We start from the raw sequence: 27,425 nt of genomic DNA on the forward strand, positions 1-27,425 counted from the left end.
TGACGTCACTTGGCTTCCGGTTCCCCCTCTGAGTGCAAAGCAGGTCTGCTGAGGCAATGGCAAAGCTAATTTTGCAGTTATTCAAATTAACTGCTTTGTGCTTCGCTGTCGACGCCGTGTTTGAAGATCAAGTTGGAAAGTTTGACTGGTAAGAAAATAACCATCCTGCAAGCGTTAAAACGCTTCAATGGTGGTCAAGCTTACATAGTAGTAATCTGGACATGCTAATGCTAGCACCTGTCATGGTGCCCCAGCTGGGATCTGAGTTGAAGTGAAGTGAATTATATTTATATAGCGCTTTTCTCTAGTGACTCAAAGCGCTTTACTTAGTGAAACCCAATATCTAAATTACATTTAAACCAGTGTGGGTGGCACTGGGAGCAGGTGGGTATAGTGCCTTGCCCAAGGACACAACGGCAGTGACTAGGATGGCGGAAGCGGGGATCGAACCTGATTGATTGAAACTTTTATTAGTAGGTTGCACAGTGAAGTACATATTCCGTACAATTGACCACTAAATGGTAACACCCGAATACGTTTTTCAACTTGTTGAAGTCGGGGTGATTCATGATACAAATATATACTATCATCATAATACAGTCATCACACAAGATAATCATCAGAGTATATACATTGAATTATTTACAGTCTGGGGTTTGGGATATGGAGGGGGGGGCGGGGGGGGGGTTAGGTTTGGTTGATATCAACACTTCAGTCATCAACAATTGCATCATCAGAAAAGTGGACATTGGAACAATGTAGGACTGACTTGGTAGGATATGTACAGCAAGTAGTGGACCCAGAGAGAGAGATCAGAAAGTATAAGAAAAAGTGTCTACATTTGATTATTTACAATCCGAAGAGGTATTATGTGGAAGGGAGGGTGTTAGTTTAGGGTTGAAGTTGCCTGGAGGTGTTCTTTTAGTGCGGTTTTGAAGGAGGATAGAGATGCACTTTCTTTTACACCTGTTGGGAGTGCATTCCATATTGATGTGGCATAGAAGGAGAATGAGTTAAGACCTTTGTTAGATCGGAATCTGGGTTTAACGTGGTTAGTGGAGCTCTCCCTGGTGTTGTGGTTATGGCGGTCATTTAAGGAAGTAGTTTGACATGTACCGGTACTTCGGTATCAGGGCGGTGTAGCGGATTTTATAGACGAGGCTCAGTGCAAGTTGTTTTACTCTGTCCTCCACCCTGAGCCAGCCCACTTTGGAGAAGTGGGTTGGGGTGAGGTGTGATCTGGGGTGGAGGTCTAGAAGTAATCTGACTAGCTTGTTCTGGGATGTTTGGAGTCTAGATTTGAGGGTTTTGGAGGTGCTAGGGTACCAGGAGGTGCATGCGTAATCGAAAAAGGGTTGAATGAGAGTTCCCGCTAGAATCTTCATGGTGCTTTTGTTGACCAGAGAGGAAATTCTATAGAGAAATCTCGTTCGTTGGTTGACCTTTTTGATTACCTTGGTTGTCATTTTATCACAGGAAAGATTAGCCTCTAGAATGGAACCTTGGTAGGTGACCTCATCTTTCCTTGTGATAACAATGTCTCCCACTTTTATAGTGAAGTCATTGACTTTCTTAAGGTTGATATGGGACCCAGTTGTTGGCACGGCCACTCTACCAACCGAGCTATACCGCCCTAAGTTGTATGTGAAAGAAAAGGACAAACATACAGAACACAATGCTGGATGTGTTCTTTTCAGCGTTCTTTTAACTTGCATTTATACATTTTACGTTGGGTCATCAATGGTAACTCGAATGCATTTATTTATATCTATTCATTTTTTACTTAAATGTCTGCAGCTGAGATAGGCTGCAGCACCCCCTGCGACCCCAAAAGGGGCAAGTGGTAGAAAATGGATGGATGTTTGCAGTTGATTTTAAATGGTATATGGGTTATACTTGTATAGCACTTTTCTACCTTCGAGGTACTCAAAGCGCTTTGACACTATTTCCACATTAACCCATTCACACACACATTCACACACTGATGGCGGCAGCTACTATGCAAGGCCCTAATCACGACCCATCAGGAGCAAGGGTGAAGTGTCTTGCTCACGGACACAACGGACGTGACGAGGTTGGTAGAAGGTGGGGATTGAACCAGGAACCCTCAGGTTGCCGGCACGGCCACTCTCCCAACCGCGCCACGCTGTCCCTTCGTAATGCTATAATCTCACAATAACAATGTTGTCTGTTGGTCGAAAACTAGTTTTGATCCACTTTCTAAGGTTATTCTACGTTATATTTGTTACACACTGCCTCAAGACTGTCGTTTTCTTTCAACAGGAGGCAGCAATATGTTGGCAAGGTTCGTTTTGCCCATTTTGATGCACAAACGCAGGCTTCCAAGAAGGTGATCCTGGCAACTGAAAATAATGTCTTTGCTGCAGTGAATACCAGGACAGGAGAACTTTGTAAGTATTAGTTATATTATATTTTTGATAGCTTAGCAGATGGTAGAGCGGCCGGCCTGCAGGTTCGTTTTCAGCTTCCGCCATCCTAGTCACAGCTGTTGTTGTGTCTTTGGGGAAGACACTTAACCCACGTTGCTGCCAGTGCCACTCACACTACTGTATGAATGTTTGTTGGTGGTTTGAGGGGCCATAAGCGCAACTTGGCAGCAACGCTTTCGTCAGCCTACCCAAGAGCAGTTGTGGCTCCAAATGTAGCTTATGAAATGAATTGAGTTTATTTCGGTCATATAATCAACCATTTTGCATGATCATTTTAACGGCACAGATTATAAATATTAACAATCATACACATACACACACACAAAAAGAAAAATAATGACCTAAAAAGCAATACACTGAAGCCAAGGCTTGTATTTGCCTATCCTATATATTCACTGAAAATTAGATTGCCTGGAACATCAACGTTCAAAAAATCAATGGGATTAAAGTAATCATTGCTATATTTTATAATTTTCCATTATTTCACCTTTCAAGGCGTTCTTAAACCTTAACAAAGAACTACATGTCTTCAACTCATCACTGAGCTTGTTCCACCATTTAACTCCTAAAACTGAAATACATTTGTATTTTATATACGTTCACACTTTACATATTTAAAAAATCAATATCCCCGTGAATTATAGTTTTCTCCTCTTAATTTAAATAACCTAAGAATACAAGCGGGAAGGCTGTTCTTTACTCGAAACACAATTTCCATTGTTTTTAAAAACACAATATCTGAAAATGTCAGCACATTAGAACTTATGAACAATGGATTGGTAGGTTCATAGTAGCACGCTTTGTGTATTATTCTAATTACCCTTTTTTGAAGTTTAATTATTGGGTCTATGTTTGTTTTATAAATATTTCCCCAAACTTCAACACAATATGTTAGATATAGAAAAATAAAATAATAATATAACATATGCAGACATTTCTTATTCAGCATGTGTCTTACTTTATAAAGAATAGCAATGGATTTGGATATTTTTCCCTTTATATAGTCAATCTGCGCTTTCCAACATAATTTACTTATTATTCCCAAGAATTTAGTTTCATATGATCTATCAATTTCCACTTGATTTAATTTTAATTTAGCTTCACAATTTGTCCTTGCACCACTAAACACCATACATTTAGTTTTCTTATAATTTAATGATAACTTATTAATATCAAACCATTTTATTAACTGAAGCAACTCAACCTCTATTATCCTCAACACTTCCTTCAAGTCTTCCCCTGAACAATATACATCTGTATCATTTGCAAACATAATACATTTCAATTTATTAGATACTGAACAAATATCATCACCACTAACATGTGAATGTGAAGTGAATTATTGATGGGTTCTCAGTTCTCTCTGTACAGCGCTGTGACTGTGTAGAAAAGGGCTACATACATCTAATTATCAATATTTATATTAATGGTTGAAATGTAATCATGATTTCATTTAATATATTTTTACAGTGTGGCGACATGTTGACAAGACTGGGCCAAATGGACACATAAATGCTCTTCTGCATCATGGACAAGGTGAGTTTGTTAAACTAGTTGAGCTCTCGAGTGCAGGGGTCTTCAATGTTTTTCAGGTCAGGGACCCCATAATGTACCTATAAATCTTGCATAAAATTTTGTTTAATAAAAAATTGGTCCTAAAAGTGGTATTCTGCAGTACTCTCATGAGAAGGGACAGGTGAGTATAAATTGTCCTGTCGTTTTATAGTGTAAGTCAGATCTATAGCTACCTAAAATATACTTTAATTAACTCGTAAGTCCCTCACACTGTGCACAGAACACATGAAATATACTTTAATTAACTCCTAAGTCACTCACACTGTGCACAGAACACATAAAGGACGTATAAAATACACAAAAAGTTTTAATACAATAATTAAATGTAACCATAGTAGAATAAGAACAACTTATGTGAGCTACTTTTCTGAGACAATTATTTATTTCAAACTCTGATGTATTAAACAAAATTATAATATTGCTATATATTGATAGGGCTTGATTTCAGCATTGCTACCTTCCTCTTCTCCTACCATAACTTGTACAGCACAACATTTTTATCCTTTATGACAATCAAAGTCACAGCAGTCAAGCAATGGGGAACACATTTACGGATATTAGTGGCCGTTGTATACTGTTGCAGCTTTTTATTATGTACATGTTTGACTTTAGTGTCACCACCATACCATACCATACCAACTTTATTTATAAAGCCCTTTAAAGACAAGCACAGTTGAAAAACAAAGGGCTGTACACCACAAAGAAATGGAGGCAAAGGACAGACTAAAAAATAACATTTAAAACAGAAATAAAAATACACATTTAAAAAGCAAATATAAATCACCACAAGAACAGTTTGTTAGATGAAAACAGTTTAAAAGTTAAAAACAGTTCAAAAAGTTAAAAGCTAAAAATAGTTCAAAGTCTCATGCTGGGTTAAAAGCCAGTGAATAAAAATGGGTTTTAAGAAGGGTCTTAAAAATAGCCAAACAAGGGGCCTGTCTCACATGGAGAGGGAGATCGTTCCAGAGTTTGGGACCCGCAACGTCCCTGCATGGGAGACATAATAGGAAGTCTGTTAGTTAACAAAGTGACAATAGTGTAATCAAATCTCTTAACGGGCCATTTATCTGTTCACTACAGTGTGTTAGGTCTATGTTAGTGTGTAATTACGGGAGAATATCAAGGTATTTTTCAAAAGTGTAATCAACCAAAGATTTCACGATCCCTCTGCCCCCTAAAGACCTGCTCTGGTGTGTTTAATGACGTGTTACATTCATTCAAACTTGTTTTGTCTCCTAGATGCGGTGCTGGTGGTGGGTAATGGCCGCATTCTGCGCTCCTGGGATATAAATGTCGGTGGTTTGAACTGGGAGATTGTGCTGGACTCTGGCAGGTGACTGTTCACTCGACTGTTTCTATATTTTTCCATTACTTCAGTCCTAACATGTTTTGGTTAAACATTACAGTTTCCAGGCTGCACGTTTGGTTGGCCAGCACGACACAGTGAAGCAGGTGGCTGTTTTGAAAAAAACAGCCTTGTCTCTCCATTATCTATTTAATGGTCATCAAAAATGGATTGAAAATCTTCCAGAAAGGTTAAAACCAAAACATTGACCTTTAATTTACTTTTAAAACTGACGAGAGTTTTGGCTCATTTCTCTATGGAAAGTAAAACTTCTCTGTTTTGTCTTTTACAGTGAGACTGTGGATTACCAGTTTGTGTATTCTGGAGGAAATGGGGAAGTGTATGTCCTGGGAGTCCTGCCTCATTCCCACATTGCTATTGTCACATACAGTGTGGAGGATGGCGAGATAATCAAGCAGGTATCCTCATTTATGCAATAGTGTTATGACAGCGTAAGGCTGTGTAAAACACTCAGTCCCTCCAGGAATTTGCCATCACGCCAATTTTTTGCCATCTCGCAACTTTTTTCAATGCCCGCAACTTCCCTTATGTTTTAATTAATCAAGACACCAATCCAATTTGTCTTAGCGGTGCGAAGACAATCAAAACTTAGTTTAGAAACTTTATTTCTTTTGTTGACGAAGCAAGAACAGCATCGTGTAACAATACATCACCTCTCTTTGTTGACGAAGCAGGAACAGGAATGTGTAACAATAGGAACAGCAATGTGTAACAATATATATCACCTCTCTTTTGCTCAAACTGCAAAATGGTCATCCTCCTACATAGTTTAGACCTCCTTTTGATTACTTTCTACAGCGCTAAGCCTTCTGGGTAATGTAGCAACAATTGGCGTCCTGATTTCCTAGTTTACATGACTTTGTATATTTATTTAACCTTTATTTATCCAGGGTAAGGTAATTAAGAACAGATTCTCATTTGCAATGCTGACCGAGCGAAGAGGCAACATTTACATGACAGAGATGTTGGAGTGTGATGATAATCTCTCATCGTCACTCAATGACCAACATAATTTACCGCTTTGGATTACTCAACAGTTCACAAATGCCTTAACGTAAATGTGTTGGAACATAAATTAATGGTTAAGTTGGGCAAACCCTTTTGAAGCGTAAATAAACAAGAGGAATGTCTGCAACTTGTGGACGACTGTGCGCTCTGTCATCTTCTTTTGGTGGTGTTTCTTTCTCTATTTATAATAAACTGAATTACATTATTACTGTTATTAGTTATGATTTTTAAAACAGTGCCATTTGACAATGAGCTCTGAGTGTGTGCTTTCACTGCCATCTAGTGTCTACTTTGAAGTCTGTGGTAATCAAGTAAAAAACATCAATACAGTATTTGTTTAGCAATTTTTGTTGCAATCGTGTGGTTTTTTTAGGTTAAGGTTACAAGAAACACTTCAAACATTGATAGCAAAGTCATAAAATCATTAAGTTGATTCAATGTTATAATAAACCCTCAAAACATCACAACTTTGCTGCAACTTTTTTTTTAAATCTGCCGCAAATTTAGGCATTTTAGGCCGCAACAATCACAACAAGCCTGCGAAATCCTGGAGGGACTAAATACCAAGTAATTGGTATTATAGCATATTATTTGACCTTATTATTGTTCTTGTTCTGTTTAGATTTCAGTTGAAGCTCCATGGCTGTCCGACATTGAGGCCAGCTGTGCTATAGTTGGGCAGGGAATATTAACATGTGTGGATGCTGCCTCAGCATCGCTCTACACAGTTGATATACATGCTCAGTCGCAGATGACCCAAATTCCTTTGCAGGTATTCCCCCTACATCACAAAACCTCTATGGTTCGGGTGCACAAAGGGTATTTTTGTAAATGTTTTCCATTCTTTTCAGTCACTAGGACTTGATGTTGCACCCAACTTTCGTCCAATTTTGGTGTCCACCCAGCCTAATCCGGCCCGGCCTCCTCTCTCAGAGTTCTTCCTTCAGCTCAGTCCTGATCATCACCTGCTTCTCCAGCTCAGCAATGGTCAGATAGTGACTCTGAGGGACCTCAAGCCTGTACGTATATCCAACCTGCAACACCGGCATACATGCCATTTAGTGTCAATGTTGTTTTTGCGATTTGATAAATTACAAATAGACATTTAGAACAGTATCGACACCCAGTTGTAAACCTCTCGACAATTTTGCTTACATTTTTGTCATGAATGTTAGGCAATGTTGGCTTCATTTGCCACCACTGGAGACAAGACTGTTGCTGCCGTTATGTCACCCAAGAATAAAACAGTGAGTTAATGTAGCATTTGGGATATGCAGTCTGTTCTTTTGTGTTTCATTCTAAAATGTGACTGCACATTGAATATGATCACTTTTTGCACTCCTCTTAGGCCTGCAGTCTTAACCTCTTCAGTGCAGAAACCGGACGCAGACTTCTTGACACAACCTTGATTTATAATATGGATCCTAATGGTGGGAAAGCAGAGAAGGTGAGTCGTAGGTTCTTCTGGTCAGTCTCTACCCAGCGAGCGTCTAGCCAAGTAACTCTGACTTAGAAGTCCTGCATTAGTCATCTGTGCTGATTGACTCATTTAGATGGTACTTTCCCTAACATGTTGTCAGGATTTTATATTCGGTCTTTCAGCTGTATGTGCAGTCCTTCCTGAAGAAAGACGACTCTGTTGGCTACAGGGTGATGGTGCAGACTGAGGACCACACACTGAGCTTCATACAGCAGCCAGGTATACATGACTAATGGATGTTGCTTTTTGTGGCCCCATTTTGCTCTTTCATGTTACCAAGGTTAGATTTTTTTTCAAACGTTCAAATTCAACCCTCTTTGACTCCAAATGTCACCAGTATTTGAAAATGTAAACCGATCATGTGCTCCACGCCCAAGTGGTTGTTGTCCTAAACAACCGCGATGATTGTTTATGCCAGAAACCGACCCTGGTTGCTTTCAAGAGTCACAAACGCTACTTTTCTTTGCCCTATGCTGTGTTTCCCGTTTTTGTTATGACCACCAACTAAATCATTTTGTTTATTAACTTAATTTTAGTCCATTCTATATTGTGATACTATATAAGTAGTTTATTGTTCCTTACTTATAAAGTAGAACCTCAACTTACGAACCAAATTGGCTCTTTGGTGGAGCTGTTAACTCAAAACCCTTGTACCTCAAATCAGCCTCTTCCACTGAAATTACTTTAAATCAATTTAATTGGTGCTTTTTTTCATGTAACATGCTTTTTAAAAAGGAAAACAATATTTTAGATGAGAAATATTGTATAAAACAATACAGTAAAATGTGGTGATAACAACTACAGTAGTTTTATTAAGTAACGTAGTGATAATGTACAACATTTATAATAATGAGTGGACTTCTACAGTTTCTCTTTTAACTGTTTCTCTATCAAACACACCATCAGCAGTTTTTCCATATTTTCAGGGATAAATGTCCATTGTTTAGATATTATTGTAACATCCTTGGCTCACTCTGCTTCAGTATGGTGCAGACTAGCAGTGATACGTTGAATTGCTTCACCAAGCTGGTGACACCCTCAGTCACGTTGTTTATTATTTGTTTATTTTTTATTTAATGAATACCATCCACCTCTTCTCAGCACTGTCCTTCAACCTCACTTTCTTCCTTCTCAATGTTGGGAAAAAAGTTTTTTCAATCTCTAGCTATAAACTAATGCTAGCGAGTAAGACCAGATGTTTTGGGCGGATCTTACAGGGTTCACTGTGACATGTGTAACGGCAACTATAGGCGGGGATGCTTTAAACTCAAATTTTTGCTTGCAACTTAAAGCATAACACAGCTTTTATCTCAAAACACTCTTTAAGTTGGGGAACTCTTTAAGTTGAGGTACCACTCTAATTAATATAAAATAAGACAAATACTGTAATACACATAAGACATAAGTATGACTTAATTTAAGACTTAATTTAGTCCACAAATAGTGGCGTGAAGCTGCAAAATTTGAAGCGTGAATGGCGAGGGACAACGTGAGAACAATGAATACATCTATGCCAGTGTTAATTTCCACGTTAATATCTAATAGCTGGGTTGCAGTCACGTAATCTAGAGGCACATCCGGGCACTTCCGGGTTTAATACGACGGTCTAAGCCCCATTAGGCTGTGGTTTATTTACCTGAGTCAGTGCAGATTTGGGCGGATTTTGAAATGTCTAGAGGCAAATATATAAGCGATCATGAAAAAAAATACTTAAAATGGGATGGAGTGGATTTATACACTCCTAAGATATATTTTTTAATGATTTTAACCATTTATCATCACCAAGACGTTACTGCTCGCGACAATCTCACTCAATTTGACACTTGGGTATTTAGAGAAGAACAGATAGGAGGCACATCATGTCTTTACATCTTAGGGGTCCACAAATTAAGCATTAATCCGTAAACAACAAAGTTGGACTTATTTGTCCACTGGTAAATAACATTTTTGATTGACATAACGAGTGCCGTACTGCTGTGATCGTGAAATGAGAAAAAGGATTCGTTTGAATTCCTGCTACAAATATTAGTCTCATCTACAATTCATGTCTGCAGTTGTTTTTAATGTGTGAAGTTCATATTTTGTCTCATTATTTAGCTATAGATGTCCCTGTTGCATACTTGCCAACCTTGAGACCTCCGATTTTGGGAGGTAGAGGGGGGGTTGTGGTTCGGGGCGGGGTTAAGAGGGGAGGAGTATATTTACAGCTAGAATTCACCAAGTCAAATATTTCATATATATATATATATATATATATACATACATAAGAGAAATACTTGAATTTCAGTGTTCATTTATTTACACATATACACACACATAACACTCATGTACTCATTGTTGAGTTAAGGGTTGAATTGTCCATCCTTGTTCTATTCTCTGTCACTATTTTTCTAACCATGCTGAACACCCTCTCTGATGATGCATTCTGCTTCGTCTCCTTGTTGTGTGCGCAGTTGTGCACTGCACTCTCTAAAAGCCGTAGATATTATTGTCACATATGCATGTGTCACAACATTGCTGTTTACGGCAGACGAACTGCTTTACGGTAGACGAAAACGTGACTGCTGTTGTTGTGTGTTGTTGCCGCGCTGGGAGGACATTAATGAAACTGCCTAACAATAAACCCACATAAGAAACTAAGAACTCTCCCTCGATCATTCTACAGTTATAACGTGATTGGGCAGGCATGCTGTTTATATTGTGGGAAAGCGGACTTGAAAACAGGCTGTCCGTCACGTCACTCAGGTCCGCCTGAATTTCGGGAGATTTTCGGGAGAAAATTTGTCCTGGGAGGTTTTCGGGAGAGGCGCTGAATTTCGGGAGTCTCTCGGAAAATCCGGGAGGGTTGGCAAGTATGCCCTGTTGTTTGCTAGCGATATCAAGATGCAGTACATGCTGCTGATCCTACGAGAGATCTATTCATGTAGTTTATTAATACTATTAAGAATATTTCTTGATGCTAACAAAGAGAACCAAAGACGCTATATTGTTGTCATCCACGTCGAATAAAGCATTTGGCTTTCCTGCACAACAACAACTAAGCTTTTAGTTTTTGTTATGAAAATGGACAATGAAAATATGGTGGACTGGACCCACAATCACAATATTTATTACTCGGACTTAACATCACGTTAGTTTATTTGCATATTTAGGCGTAGCCACCACAAGAGAACACAAACTAATGCGATCTATTGTCCTTTTCTTATGTTTGATTTTGCTATCAAACACTACTAATGTATTAGAGAATTGCATCACAGAAAGTTTCTCAAACAAATTCAATATTCAAACAAACATTTTACAAAGTGATTGCTGCAGACACAAGCATGGTCCGATTGTATTCCACAAGATAATGAAAGTGGTATTTTTAAGAGCAATTTCCTTTGGCGCTGTGACAGTCGCAAGCTGTCGGGTGGGTTCCAAGGACCATTAAGGAACGACATCTTGCGGGCAGGTTTAGACTTATTTTTTCAAATAAAAACCCTCAGTGCAGGTCGCTTTTCAGCTCCGCTTCTCTGCTCGCTCTTCCGCTCTTGCTTTTAAGCCGCGCGCGTCGTCGTCTTCCTTGGGCTCTCTTGCGCTCTCGCTCAGCATCAGCCTCTCATTGTGTCTGTCTCTTTCCTCTGTCTCTCTCCGTCTCTTTCCCCGACGTTTACGTCTCCCGCCCTTTTATACGGTGCGAGGGGATAATTACATTGTCTGCAGCTGCGCGATCCACGCACCTTGTGCTCATTGCGGCGTCGCTCCCGGCGCGCCCCGCCTTGCTGCTCGCTCGTCGTCCACGCCTCCTCGCCGCCATCTTGGAGCGGGCTCCGGTGTGCCCTGCCTCGCCGCTGGACCACCGGCCACGCCCCCTCGCTGTCGGTCTGCCGGCCCCGCTTCCCCACAGACGCACTTTCGTTTTTCCCTGACTTTATTACCTTTATAAACCACTGCATTCGGGACTCTATGAAAGGTCTTTCCTAACTCTCTATTTGAACAACTAAAACAACCAAGAACAGAACAGCAATACGGCATTTTCTGCTCAAACTCTACACTCACTCTTCACTTGTTTTAATGCTACGCTCAAGCTGGTTGACCATCATGTGAATTAAGCCGCGAAGAAGAAAAAAGGCCCTACCCTTTGACGTCATATGCAACCCAGCTATACAAAGGTCGTTGTTACACTGTGCAAGTGTACCTAATTTAGTGGCCACACAGGGTATATATTCCACTGCTTGAGTCATCAGGAGTGGAGCCAACATTTTGACCGCTGTTTTTCATCCCTTTCGACGAGCCACCATGAGTGTGTTTGTTTTCAGCACGTGTCATGTGGACCAGGGAGGAGTCGCTTTCAGACGTGGTCTCCATGGAAATGGTGGATCTTCCCCTCACGGGAACGCAGGCGGAACTGGAGGGGGAGTTTGGCAAAAAGGCCGGTAAATGTCAACTGTGTTTTCCTGCTTTGAAGCACTGATGTGAAATATTACTAAGTATTATACAGTATGACTCATTGCACTACACAAGTTCCTCAATCACGTTGTCCTATTTTTATTGCTGCGCTTGGATTCAGCCATTCAAGGTAACAAATGTCTTCTGATTAGTACAACTTTTCTGTAGCCCGTCGTGTAGTCTGTTTCCCCTATCTCTAGAGTCTGAGACATAGCATGTCGATTAGGTACATGTGTGTTTGTGACTGGCGGTTTTAAGGAGGGGCGCCATTAAACACCATCTGTGTTCTCACTGTGTTCTGTCCAGACGGTCTGATGTCCATGGTGCTGAAGCGCCTCTCCTCCCAGCTCATTCTGCTTCAGGCCTGGATCTCTCACCTCTGGAAGCTGTTCTACGACGCGCGCAAACCTCACAGCCAAGTTAAAAACGAAGTGTCCATTGAGACGCTGTCCAGGGACGAATTTAACTTGCAGAAAATGATGGTCATGGTCACTGCGTCTGGCAAGGTACATGGTTTAATGGTGAAAAAGTGAATATATATGAATATAAACATATAATAACCTTGTTACACAAGTTGCAAAGGCAAGTGTTTTTGCTTATTATATTTTTACAGATTGATGGATACCTTGTTTTGAAATCATAAGTCAAAATGACAAGCAGATATTTAAGTGTTTATTTTTGATGGCCAAAAAACATGCTGGGAACATCAGATAATATTAAATAATAGAACATATGCAACATTTTTCTGTAAAATTTTTAAAAAACAAATACAATTAACCAGTAAGAGCTTTTTATTATTTTTAGCCTTTCACAGGCCACATAATGATGTGCTGGGCCACATTAAAATGAAATGGCGGATCTTGTTAAATGTTGTGGTGGGCCATATTAAAATTATGGGACTGGCCAACCTAAAATGAAGTGGCAGGCAACAATAAAATGATGTGCCTGGCAACATTAAAAGAATGTAACTGGCCACATAACGCGGCGGACCACATAAAATCATATGGTGGGCCATATTAAAACGATGTAGCGGACCACAGGGGCAGCACGGTGGTACAGGGGTTAGTGCATGTACCTCACAATACGAAGGTCCTGGGTTCGATCCTGGGCTCGGGATCTTTCTGTGTGAAGTATGCATGTTCTCCCCGTGACTGCGTGGGTTCCCTCCGGGTACTCAGGTTTCCTCCCACCTCCAAAGACATGCACCTGGGGATAGGTTGATTGGCAACACTAAATTGGCCCTAGTGTGTGAATGTGAGTGTGAATGTTGTCTGTCTATCTGTGTTGGACCTGCGATGAGGTGGCGACTTGTCCAGGGTGTACCCCGCCTTCCGCCCGAAGCAGCTGAGATAGGCTCCAGCACCCCCCGCGAACCCGAACGGGACAAGCGGTAGAAAATGAATGGATGGATGGATAGCGTACCACATTAAATGATGTGGCGGGCTACTATAAAATTACCGTATATGGCGGACTATATAAAATAATGTGGGAAGACATTAAATGTGGCGGACCAAATTTGGCCCCCGGACTTTGGGTGTGACACCTGTGCCCTACAGTATGTTCGTTCATGTACTCGCATGATTATTGTGGTCCCTCCTCCCACCAGGTATTAATGATAACCACCACAGTACATACAGTAATATAAATAGACAGCAAGATTCAAAATACAAATCTTTTAGGTCAAAGCCTACGGTATGTTCACTCGTGTAGTCACATGATTATTGTGATCAATAATATGTATGTAACCGGTATAGCTCGGTTGGTAGAGTGGCCGTACCAGCAACTTGAGGGTTCCAGGTTCGATCCCCGCTTCTGCCATCCTAGTCACTTCCGTTGTGTCCTTGGGCAAGACACTTTACCCACCTGCTCCCAGTGCCACCCACACTGGTTTAAATGCAACTTAGATATTGGGTTTCACTATGTAAAGCGCTTTGAGTCACTAGAGAAAAAGCGCTATATAAATATAATTCACTTCACTTCACTTCCTCCCACCAGGCATTAATGATAACCACCACAGTACATAATAAAAATAGGTAGCCAGATTCAAAATGATCCGTAAAGTCAAAGCCCACAGTAATTTTGCTCATGTACTCACAGATTATACTGAAAACTTCTCCCACCAGTTATGAATGATAACTGCCACCCTGCATTATAGAAGTAATCCACAATGTTAAGGAAGTTGTAATAAGTTGTGCCTTTGGTTCTTGTTCATTGCTAATGTGGTTTTTACAAGGCAATAATTGCACCACCGTCCAAAAACTCACACATAACAAGCATTCTGTGAAGTATTTATTTTTGGCTCATATTTCCTTATTTCTGCCATCAGCTCTTTGGCATTGACAGCAAGACTGGCACTATTTTGTGGAGGCACTACCTTGACAACATCCCATCCAATGCAGCCTTCAAACTAATGGTGCAACGGACCACTGCCCACTTCCCCCACCCTCCTCAGTGCACGCTCCTCATCAAAGACAAGGAAACAGGCTTGACCACACTCCACGTATTTAACCCCATCTTTGGGAAGAAGAGCCATGTCACACCGCCTGCACTGCCTAGACCAATACTTCAGTCGCTCTTGCTTCCTCTCATGGACCAAGATTATGCTAAGGTCTTACTTCTTGTTGACGACCATTATAAGGTCAGTATAATACTGCTGTCATTGTTTTCTCTATGAATATTTGCAGGCATACAATTGACAGTGGATCTTTTACTGCAGGTGACTGCCTTCCCCTCTACAAAGAACGTCCTGCAGCAGCTCCAGGAAGTGGCTTCATCCATATTCTTTTACCTAGTGGACTCTAGCCAAGGCAGACTTTGTGGATACAGACTGCGAACGGCAAGTACTGGTATTATTAATTCTGGATGTGCTCTTAAAGGGGAACTGCACATTGTTCAAAATCCCAATTAGAGACAAGGTTGTTTTTTTTGCAGTCTAACATGTAAAAATCATCTCGTTCTCGGTGGCTAGCAATGCAGCTCATATGAGCAATAAATTCTACCTCTAAATCATATTAGAAATGCGTTTAAAAACCGTCAACAATACTTCATTTACATCCCGTCACCTGTATAATAACCAAGCTGTAGCAACATTGTTATTGTAAGAGCGAACACTGAGAGACTCTTTTTGTAGCGCAGTAACACATCGGCATACTTTGGTATTAGCCGTAAAAGCTAACTACGGAAAGAGATAAGCTTGATAGCTTTTACGTAAACACAAAACGCGTTTTGAGTTTGTAAAGCACAACACTGCGTTAGGACACCAAACTATTCTGACTGAAAAACATCCATCAATTCAGTTTCTACTACTTGTCCCCGTCAGGGTCGCCACCTTATTGCATAGCTGACTGAAAAACATGGAAATCATATTACAGTATCTGTGAAGTATTAGTTCACATTTCATGAAAGTTTTAATTATACGCATGACGTGCTGCGCGTATCGTGATTAATAATAAAGAGTGACTCACTTGTGCATTTGGTTCAGCTGGCCAGGGATGTTTGTCCGGTTTATTTGGGTAAGCACTCCATTCATGTCGATATAGCTAGGCTCCAAGTTCCGCGTTTTTAGTGTCGTCACTTTCACCTCACTCTCTTGGCTTCCTCCTGCTCCAATGTCTCACCCTTACTTTGTGCTTGCTTATATAAGCAGTAGTTCATCCTCAGTATATTCAGCTTTAAAAAGATAAGGTTGTGAATCCTCATTTATCCAAAAATAGTTGTTTTCGTTGTCTGTGATCAATTCTGCCATGATTATAACGCACTCGTGTTTCTTTCCAGAAGTAGGAATACACATTTGTTGCCAGAAATCAGACGTGCGCTGCTATGGAAACAGAAATCAATGCGCTGAAGAAATCAGTCCCAATTAATTGATTAAAATTAGAGATGTCCGATAATGTCTTTTTTGCCGATAATCCGATATTGTCCAACTCTTAATTACTGATTCCGATATCAATCGATAGCATTATATACAGTCGTGTGATGCCCCACTGGATGCATTAAACAATGTAACAAGGTTTTCCAAAATAAATCAACTCAAGTTATGGAAAAAAGTGCCAACATTGCACTGCCATATTTATTATGAAGTCACAAAGTGCATTCTTTTCTTTAACATGCCTCAAAACAGCAGCTTGGAATTTGGGACATGCTCTCCCTGAGATAATCCTGATACTCACTACAACTATGGGAAATACTATACTTTGACTTTCACAAAGTGCATTATTTTTTTTTTTACAACAAAACAACAGCTACAAACACAATGAAGGCACACAGCTTGAGTCCAGAGTATACTAGAGTAATAAAGTAAACAATAACATAGTCCTCATTTAGTGCAAGACTGCCTGGCATACTGTATAACAGTATAAACTGGGCTCAATCTGCCCTGCTCTAACGTATTTGTAACACAAATGTGCTGCAAGCTAGTGGTGAGTGCTTGAAGTGGCCTAGCAGTCAGTCAGAACTTCTGAAATGCTGTGTTGAGACAGGGCACCACCGCTCACTGCAAGCTGCAAAGTGTGCGCCATGCATGGCAGACTAGCCACTGTAGCTTTTGCCATACTGCGTGCGTTGTCCCTGACCACAACGTGGGCTTTCGCCTTGGGGTGGTTTTTGTTGTATTTTTGTTTATTCTCGGCGGAGTCTTTAAGCGACAACTGTGTGGTACTACTTTTTTTCGGTGTTTGCTTTTCGTCCATCTTCCGCTTGTATTCATCATGTATCTCCTTATGATTCTTGAAGAGGTGGGAGATCAAATTGCTCGTATTAAAGGAAGACGTCTTGGTTCCTCCTCACATAACCAACTTTTTGCAGTCATTGCAAATTGCCAATTTTTTATCCGTCGGACACACTTTAGAATAATCCCAAACCATAGACATGGTGTCGTTAGTCAGTCACCGAGCGAGCTCGCTTGTTAGCCACGGCTACAGCACCGGCAACAACACAGTCTTGTTGTTGTTATGCTCCGCTCGCGGTGGTTTGATGAGGTCATCAAGCGTCGCCAGTAAACCTCTCATGCTACAGTCGTGGGAGAGAGGAGGGGCTGCTGACTGGGAGACGCGACTGCTCTTTACTTCTCCCTACGTCCGTGTACCGCTCCGTACAGCGGCGTTTTAAAAAGTAATTAATTGTACTTTTTGAAACCGATACCGATAATTTCCGATATTACATTTTAAAGCATTTATCGGCCGATAATATCGTCAGGCCAATATTATCGTACATCTCTAATTAAAATGATAAAAATACGGTAAATATTGAACATATTACATATTTTTATGAACGTGTCTGTTACTACATTTTATATATACTTGCAGTGCGTATATAAAACATTGGACGGTTTTGATGTTGTTTAGAGTGCTTTCACGGCTACAACAAAAAAAAAGACGTTTGTTCTTGTCCCTCATTGATTGTGAACAATAGGCAAAATTCTAAAAAAAAAAAAAAGTGCAGTTCCCCTTTAAAGCAAGTAGCCTGACAAACTTTGTGCCACTTATGTTGTGTTCTTTGTAGGATTTGTCCACTGAGCTGATCTGGGAGGTGGTCATCCCCACAGAGATGCAAAAAATAGTCTCGGTCAAAGGGAAAAGACCAAATGAGCATGTGCACTCCCAGGGCCGAGTAATGGGTGATCGCAGTGTCCTCTATAAGGTATGTAACCTGCATCAACCTTTCTCATGCTTTTTGACGTGTGACCAGATTTGCGTACCGAATTTGGTACTTTTATGGGTAATGACCGATTTACGTACAATCAAATTGTACCGTATTTTGATACATTTGTTGCACGTGATGTTACGTCCAGTTGCAGGCATGCACCAGCTCAAGCACTTGGCAGGAAAACAATTGTATTTATAACGGACCGGTAATGTTACTATTTTCCTTGCTGACAAAGCAATCATGCCTGATAGTAAGCGCTCAAAAGTAAGGCTCCCCTTTTCAAAATGGGCTCAATGCTAATTTACATTGAATATGCCATATATAAATGCTACTGATTAGCATGAACAATTTCACATGGTAATTTCAACACCATAAAATTGGTAATAAAAACTACAACTAAGATGCACGTTACAATCAAACAGCTGGTGTGTAATATATACAATACTTACTGTATAAAGACTTTGTAGGGCTCCACAAAAGACAAGACTGGTACATTCAACCTAATGGCAAAGACTATTTCCTGTCTACGGCTACACACCGCTGACTAAGGATGGGTACCTTTCACATTTAAACCGATACGGTACTAATTCTTGGTACCTTGTCATCGATACTGGTACTCAACAATATACATTTTTTGTACTTTTGTGTGTGTTGATAAAATTAAATTGTTTTGTATTAAAAAAAGAAAATGTTTATGTAAAATTTAAAATGGAGCTGCTTATGATGACTGTGCTGTCCGGTTGTTATATCTTGTTTTCCTATTACATTTCTGAGTCTCAGTTGCATGTAATATATAGTAGACTTTGCATGCAGTTGCAATTCAAAGACATTAGTTAGATGGCGGTAGTGTTTTGCCTAGTCAAAGCACCTTCAGTCTTAACTAAATCAATACAAAGTTAGTCAATGTTAGCCTGGCTACTCTATTTTTCACTGCACAGTCTGTTTGTGGTGGTCTCTGATAAATGACATTTAAAAAAAATGCATCCTACAGTACCTGAACCCCAACCTCCTGGCAGTAGTGACTGAGAGCACAGACTTGCACCAAGAGCGAAGCTTTATTGGAATCCTGCTGATCGATGGCGTGACGGGTCGGATTATCCACGAAGCTGTTCAGAGAAAGACCAGAGGACCGGTTCATGTTGTGCACTCTGAAAACTGGGTGGTGGTAAGTCCTAACTTTTTTAATGTTTTTTTTTTGTCCGGATGGTGTTCTGTCATTTTCGATTTCCATCTTGCCCATTTGCAGTATGAATATTGGAGCACCAAGTCTCGCAGGAATGAGTTCTCGGTGATTGAACTGTACGAGGGCATGGAGTTGTACAACAGCAGCGTGTTCAGCTCTCTGGATCGACCTCACGCCCCTCAGGTGCTCCAGCAGTCTTACATTTTCCCTTCAGGCATCTCCGCCATGGAGGCCACGCTGACCGAGAAGGGCATCACCAGCCGCCATCTGCTGAGTGAGTCATATCCTCAAAGTTTTATGAACATTAGACAAACACCCGATGTTTTATGGACAATGCTGTGCTCGATGCCAGGTTGTTTTTAACCTATCTTGCTCAAATTTGATGTTTTGGCATATTTTCACATTTGGTTCAAATTTCTTGTAAATGTTTAACACGGTTTTTTTTGCCGATACAGTCGGCTTGCCTACAGGAGGGATTTTGTCACTGCCCAAAATGTTCCTTGACCCCCGGAGACCTGAAATCATATCTGAGCAGAGCAGGTGAGTTCTCCAAGGTCAGGTCCACACAAACACGGATACCTAATAAACGCATTACGTCCTCCGTATTTTCCAGACCATTGGGCGCACCGGATTATAAAGCGCACTGCCGATGAATGGTCTATTTTTTTAAATCTTTTTTCATATATTAGGCGCATTAAAGGGGTCATATTTTTTTTTTTTTCTAAATGGAAAACACTTCCTTGTGGTCTACATAACATGAAAAGGTGGTTATTTGGTCAAAATGTTGCATAAATTATGTTTTACAGATCATCTTCAATCCGCTTTCACACCGTAGCTTCCAGATGCGCTGTTTTGTGGGCGGTCTTATTTACGTGACTCACCTTCGTAGCGTCTTCTCCCCGTCATCTTTGTTGTAGCGGTGTAGCATGCAAGGACGGGAGTGGAAGAAGTGTCAAAAGATGGAGCTAACTGTTTTAATGACATTCAGACTTTACTTAAATCAATACCGGAGCAGCATCTCCTCATCCGGAAACAACCACACCGGAAATGTGTCCTGTGAAAAACCGTCCAACCGGAACTCTAATAACTAAAGTTCCTTGGGTAAATAATGTAAACTCACTATACCGGTATGTTTTAGCGCTTTTATGGCGAGTTTACACACAGATATAAGCAGCGTTGGGTTAGTTACTGAAAACCAGTAACTAGTTACAGTTACTAGTTACTTTATTTCAAAAGTAACTCAGTTACTAACTCAGTTACTTACACCAAAAAGTAATGCGTTACTGTGAAAAGTAACTATTTAGTTACTTATATTTATTTTGATTTTTTTTAAGGCCCCCTTTAATGCCCTTTTAGCCTTCATTTCAGTACTGCTATTGCACTGGAGAATAATACAATCTGTTGATCAACATGACATGCATTTGCATCACTGAACTCTGCTAAGCAATGTGGTCTACATACAACACATAAAGACAAAGATATGTTTCAAAGGGCCAATTTGTTTCAAGCCAGAAAAAATTGACAAAACTATTTTAAATAGCTGCAACATAACATACATAAGTAACAAACAGCATAAGAACAACATAGCTGTAAACCAAGGAAGGCACACACTACATGCACAAAGCCTAACCAGGTGTTTTTTTCTCTCAAGGAATTCTGAAATAAAATCATGTCTGAAGCCCAGAACACTCTACACCAGTGGTTCCCAACCACCGGGCCACGGCCCGGTACCGGTCCGTGGAACGACTGGTACCGAGCCGCACAAGAAATGTAAAAAAAAATAAATAAAAAAAAAATGTTTTTTTAATTAAATCACCATAAAAAACACAAGATACACTTACAATTAATGCACCAACCAAAAAAAACTCCCTCCCCCATTTACACTCATTCGCAAAAAAGGGTTGTTTCTTTCTGTTATTAATATTTCTGGTTCCTACATTATATATCAATATATATCAATACAGTCTGCAGGGATACCGTCCGTAAGCACGCATGATTGTATTTTTTAATGACCAAAAATAAAATTAAAATAAATATATATATTTTTTTTTTTTAAAGTGCAGGCCAGATAAAATGATGTCGCGGGCCAGATCTGGCCCCCGGGCCTTGAGTTTGACACCTGTGTTGCACGCGTGTAAAAAGCGACTAAGAAACTAAACAAAAAAACATGATGTAGCCTCTTCCTCTACCATATCACTACATCAATGATTAAATGATTTATAATTCCACGAAAGTTTTGCAGCGGCACACGCTCTCTTTATGTAGGCACTTAAACATGCAAAAGGCTTTCCTTGGCTCATTAGTGCATGCTGATTTTAGAAATAGTGTACACTTCGCTGCATCGCCATGTTGCTGAACACGATATAATTCTATGAGTGTTGGGGGAAAAAATATACATAATGTTTGCAGGGTTCTGTGTAAGTGCAGGCTGGTTTTAAAGATAATGTACATGTTATTGTATGTCCAGTACAGTGTTTTTCAACCTTTTTTGAGCCAAGGCACATTTTTTGTGTTGAAAATATCCGGAGGCACACCACCAGCAGAAATCATTAAAAACGAAACTCAGTTGACAGTAAAAAGTCGTTGTCGCAATTGTTGGATATGACTTTAAACCATAACCAAGGACGCATCAATATAGCTCTTGTCTCAAATTAGGTGTACTGTCACCACCTGTCACATCACACCGTGACTTATTTTGACTTTTTTGGTGTCTTCATGTGTGTAGTGTTTTAGTTCTTGTCTTGCGCTCCTATTTTGGTGGCTTTTTCTCTTTTTTTGGTATTTTCCTGTAGCAGTTTCATGTCTTCCTCAAACGCTATTCCCCGCATCTACTTTGTTTTAGCAATCAAGGCTATTTAAGTTGTTGCTATCCTTCTTTGTGGGGACATTGTTGATTGTCATGTCATGTTCAGATGTACTTTGTGGACGCCGTCTTTGCTCCACAGTAAGTCTTTGCTGTACTCCAGCATTCTGTTTTTGTTTACTTTGTAGCCAGTTAGGTTTTAGTTTCGTACTGCATAGCCTTCCCTAAGCTTCAATGCCTTTTCTTAGGGGCACTCACCTTTTGTTTATTTTTCGTTTAAGCATTAGACACCTTTTTAACTGCACGCTGCCTCCCGCTGTCGTCTGCATATTGTGATCACGACAAAGCAATTAGCTACCCGCTGCCACCTACTGATATGGACGAGTATTACACGGTTACTCTGCCGAGCTCGAGACAGCACCGACACTCAACAACAACACATCATTTGCAGACTATAATTTCTGGTTTGCAAAAAATATTTTTAACCCAAATAGGTGAAATTACATAATCTCCCACGGCACACCAGACTGTATCTCACGGCACACCACTGTGCCGTGAGATACAGTGGTTGAAAAACACTGCTCTAGTATATCAAAATAAACATAATAGAGGTGTAATGCCACCAAGTCAGCTGTTGCGTGCATGACAGCAGGTGTATGCATTTGTGTGTAGACAGACAGTTTTGAAACTACGCTTGTGTGGATGGAGATCGTTTTTGAAACTCTCCATGTTGGTGTGGTCATAATAATAATAATGGATTAGAGTTTATATCGCAGTTTTCTATTATGATTATGATGGTTGGGTGTCATGATGGTTTGATGTAACAATTGTTAGATGTCATGATGGTTGGATGTCATGATGGCTGGATGTCATGATGGTTTCATGTAACAATTGTTGGATGTCATGATGGTTGGATGGCGTGATGGTTGAGTGTCATGATTGTTGGATGTCATGATTTGTTGATGTAATGATTGTTGGATATCAGGATTGTTGTCATGATGGTTGGATCAACTATCATGATGGTTGGATGTCATGATGGTTGGATGTATTGGTTGTTGGATTTAATGAATGTTGGATTTCATGATGGTTGGATTTCATGGTAGTTGGGTGTCATGATGGTTTGATGTCATGATTGTTGGATGCATCGGTTGTTGGATTTAATGAATGTTGGATGTCATGATGGGTGGATGTCATGATGGTTTGATGTCATGGTTGTTGGATTTAACGAATGTTGGATGTCATGATGGTTGGGTGTCATGAGGGTTTGATGTCATGATTGTTGATGTATCGGTTGTTGGATTTAACGAATGTTGGATGTCATGATTGTTGGATGTATCAGTTGTTGGATTTAACGAATGTTGGGTGTCATGATGGTTGGGTGTCATGAGGGTTTGATGTCATGATTGTTGATGTATCGGTTGTTGGATTTAACGAATGTTGGATGTCATGATGGTTGGGTGTCATGATGGTTTGATGTCATGATTGTTGGATGTCATGATGGTTGGGTGTCATGATGGTTTGATGTCATGATTGTTGGATGTCATGATGTAACGAATGTTGGATGCCATGATGGTTGGATGTCATGATGGTTGGGTGTCATGATGGTTTGATGTCATGATTGTTGGATGTCATGATGGTTGGGTGTCATGATGGTTTGATGTCATGATTGTTGGATGTCATGATGTAACGAATGTTGGATGCCATGATGGTTGGATGTCATGATGTTTGGGTGTCATGATGGTTTGATGTCATGATTGTTGGATGTATCGGTTGTTGGATTTAACGAATGTTGGATGTCAAGATGGTTGGATGTCATGATTGTTGGATGCGATGATGGTTGGATGCCATGATGGTTGGATGTCATGATGGTTGGATGCGATGATGGTTGGATGTCGTGATGGTTGGATGCCGAGATGGTTGGATGTCATGATGGTTAGGTGTCATGATGGTTTGATGTCATGGTTGTTGGATTTAACAAATGTTGGATGTCAAGATGGTTGGATGCCATGGTGGTTGGATGCCATGGTGGTTGGATGCCATAATGGTTGGATGCCATGATGGTTGGATGCCATGATGGTTGGATGTCATGATGGTTGGATGCCATGATGGTTGGATGTATCAGTTGTTGGATTTAACGAATGTTGGATGTCATGATGGTTTGATGTCATGATTGTTTGATGTCATGATTGTTGGATGTCATGATGTAACGAATGTTGGATGTCATGATGGTTGGGTGTCATGATGGTTGGGTGTCATGATGGTTTGATGTCATGATTGTTGGATGTATCGGTTGTTGGATTTAACGAATGCTGGATGTCAAGATGGTTGGATGTCATGATGGTTTGATGTCATGATTGTTGACATCAAACCACATTGCGCTCACAGAGAAGTGGAAACCCATCATTCATTCACGGCCTGAACGACCCTCTTTTAAATCATTCTACAATACTTATGTGATCATGAGGTGTCCGTCTAACATAGACACAGGGACAACAGACTTTACAATAGAGAAGTAGCTGCACTTATCCCTAATAGGATGGTGCAGGATCCAAAGTGTTTATCCTCTAATAGAATGGTGCAGGATAATACAAGGGCGTATCGAGTCGATATTACTATGATTTCATCGATATTTTTTATCGTCACTAAATCTTTCAAAAATAATAATTTTTTTTTTTTTTTTTTTAAATCGATTTTTAAAAATGAGAATCGATTCTGAATCGCACAACGTGGGGCGTGGTTAAGAGGGGAGGAGTCAAGTATTTCATATATATAAGAAATACTTGACTCCTCATATTTCATATATATATATATATATATATATATATATATATATATATATATATATATATATATATATATATATATATATATATATATATATAGAAATACTTGACTTTCAGTGAATTCTAGCTATATATATATACATATATATTTATATATATATATATATATTTTATTATGTATATATATATATATATATATTTTTTTTTTATATATATATATATAAGAGAAATACTTGAATTTCAGTGTTCATTTATTTACACATATACACACACATAACACTCATCTACTCATTGTTGAGTTAAGGGTTGAATTGTCCATCCTTGTTCTATTCTCTGTCACTATTTTTCTAACCATGCTGAACACCCTCTCTGATGATGCATTCTGCTTCGTCTCCTTGTTGTGTGCACAGTTGTGCACTGCACTCTCTAAAAGCCGTAGATGTTATTGTCACATATACATGTACAGTAGATGGCAGTATTGTCCTGTTTAAGAGTGTCACAACATTGCTGTTTACGGCAGACGAACTGCTTTACGGTAGACGAAAACGTGACTGCTGTTGTTGTTTGTTGTTACCGCGCTGGGAGGACGTTAATGAAACTGCCTAACAATAAACCCACATAAGAAACCAAGAACTCGCCCTCCATCATTCTACAGTTATAACGGGATTGGGCAGGCACGCTGTTTATATTGTGGGAAAGCGGACGTGAAAACAGGCTGTCGACACGTCACTCAGGTCCGCCTGAATTTCGGGAGATTTTCGGGAGAAAATTTGTCCCGGGAGGTTTTCGGGAGAGGCGCTGAATTTCGGGAGTCTCTCGGGAGGGTTGGCAAGTATGCCATAAGCCTGACTTTAATTTTTTTAATTAGTGATTGTACTGAAAAAAAAAAAATCCTATATTCCTATATGTGTATACCGTATGTAGGTATGTAAATGTATGTTTATATGTGTATATGTATGTATGTATAATATATTTTATTTTATTTATTATTACTATTAATGTATTATTATTTCCTTTTTTTGCTGCTGTTTTTTTTTGTTTTGTTTTTTAATTTAATCGATGTATTTATAGATATTACTTTGGTTTTTTTTGGTGGGGGGGTGGGATATAAACAAAAATATTTTGACATTTAGGGCAGACAATAGATATATAATTTATGTGAATATGATGTAATGGATAGGAATGTCTGATGCTGGATGTCAATAAAAATAAAATGAAAAAAATCAAAAAATCGAAATGCATTTTGGTACCGGTACCAAAATGTTGGTATCAGGACAACCCTCGTGCTAACTGTGTTTTATCCCACTTGTGTATTGGAATGCAAGTCCAATTTCGGAAGAAGCAAGCATTTTTACCGTTGATGTTTTGTTGTCATCTCCAGGGAGGAAAACCTGATCCCTTACGCTCCGGAGTTGCTCATTCGCACCGAATGGTTCGTCAACTACAATCAAACCGTTTCAAGGGTGCGAGGAATTTACACTGCCCCCTCTGGACTGGAGTCCACATGTCTGGTCAGTTTGTCACCATCGTTAGTTGTTAAAAAAAAAAGGGCGGTTATTTCAAGGCATTATTTAATCCTGCTCGCCATTCCAGGTGGTGGCATACGGTCTGGACATCTACCAGACGCGCGTTTACCCCTCGAAACAATTTGACGTTCTGAAAGACGACTACGACTACATGCTGATCAGCAGCGTCCTCTTCGCGCTCTTCTTCGCCACAATGATCAGCAAGCGCCTGGCGGAGGTCAAACTGCTGAACAGGGCGTGGCGCTAAAGCGGCCGGCCCGGCCTCTTCACAGCCTGGATGCTGCACGTTGGACCCCGGGAGGCAGAGAGGTCAAAGGAAGAAGAAGAAGAAAAAAAAGGCCCGTAAGGAACTGCAAGAGTGGATGGGTGGGGTTTCTAAGAAAGATGAATAAAGGTTTTATGTGTTTTTAACTTATTTGCAGGCAAAGGAATGAAGTCATAGAGGAGTAGTTGTATTTGTGCCATGTTGTTTGAATGAAACTGTTGAAATATGACTAACAAAATTGAAACTACTTGAATTTACTCATGTTTTTTTCTTTTTTTTTTCTTGCTTGATTAAACAGTCCTGACAGAGTAATAATAAATACGGCGGTGAGTCAGATGATTTCCTATGACAGCTGTAACATTTGATGCAATGAACTGCACTGATGTGGCGCGCTGACTCATCGCGTTTTTTTTGTTTTTTACCACAGAGAAATGACACTTTCATTCCCGCTTGTCAAGTCAATAGCTCATTTTCCACCACAGGAGCGTTTCTCATTTACCTGGAATTTTGAATAACCTCCAAAATTGTGGTGTGTAAAAAAAAAAAAAGAAAAAAAAGGAGAGGTGGTAAGCGGTAACCACCTATTTTGAATAAATCACCCTGAACTTTGAGGTGTGGTGTGCGAAAGCAAACCACTTAAATGATCAGGAAATATTTGACACAGGTTGCAAAAGTTCCTGGAAATGTTGGTGGAAAAAAGATCTGTTTGTGTTAACCATTTTCAGTAAGGTCCGAGCTAATGCGAAACACTTTCTTCTTATCTGTACTGTAAAGTTCTAATTTGAATGACAATAAAAGGAAGTCTAAATCTGAAAATTTCAGCTAACCCTCAGGGGACAAAGGCATACTTTTTTGTCCTTTTAGTACATGTTTGGCCATAATCTTTGTGGTACTCCCATTATAAAAAAAAAA

At 39.9% G+C, this 27,425-nt stretch overlaps 1 protein-coding gene across 1 annotated transcript; it reads left to right on the forward strand.

The window, feature by feature from the left end:
- Positions 1-27,425, forward strand: emc1 (ER membrane protein complex subunit 1). Its single transcript, XM_061975460.2, has 21 exons — positions 1-148; positions 2,284-2,411; positions 3,921-3,986; positions 5,268-5,361; positions 5,435-5,563; positions 5,666-5,792; positions 7,025-7,174; positions 7,254-7,421; positions 7,578-7,649; positions 7,751-7,849; positions 8,005-8,101; positions 12,181-12,297; positions 12,617-12,816; positions 14,637-14,948; positions 15,027-15,146; positions 17,810-17,947; positions 18,945-19,118; positions 19,200-19,410; positions 19,592-19,676; positions 26,104-26,233; positions 26,316-27,425. Exons 1-21 carry the CDS (start codon positions 57-59, stop codon positions 26,493-26,495), a joined length of 2,889 nt encoding a protein of 962 aa, XP_061831444.1. The 5' UTR covers positions 1-56; the 3' UTR covers positions 26,496-27,425.

The sequence above is a fragment of the Nerophis lumbriciformis genome, linkage group LG01, assembly GCF_033978685.3.
Source record: "Nerophis lumbriciformis linkage group LG01, RoL_Nlum_v2.1, whole genome shotgun sequence".
NCBI classification, from domain to species: Eukaryota; Metazoa; Chordata; class Actinopteri; order Syngnathiformes; family Syngnathidae; genus Nerophis; species Nerophis lumbriciformis.

Bases quoted from the DNA above. Each gene is read 5' to 3' on its own strand.
- emc1 (XM_061975460.2), top strand. From the start codon at position 57: ATGGCAAAGCTAATTTTGCAGTTATTCAAATTAACTGCTTTGTGCTTC. The intron at 12,298-12,616 runs GTAAATGTCAAC...TGTTCTGTCCAG, and splicing joins GGAGTTTGGCAAAAAGGCCG to ACGGTCTGATGTCCATGGTG. The intron at 17,948-18,944 runs GTATGTAACCTG...TGCATCCTACAG, and splicing joins ATCGCAGTGTCCTCTATAAG to TACCTGAACCCCAACCTCCT.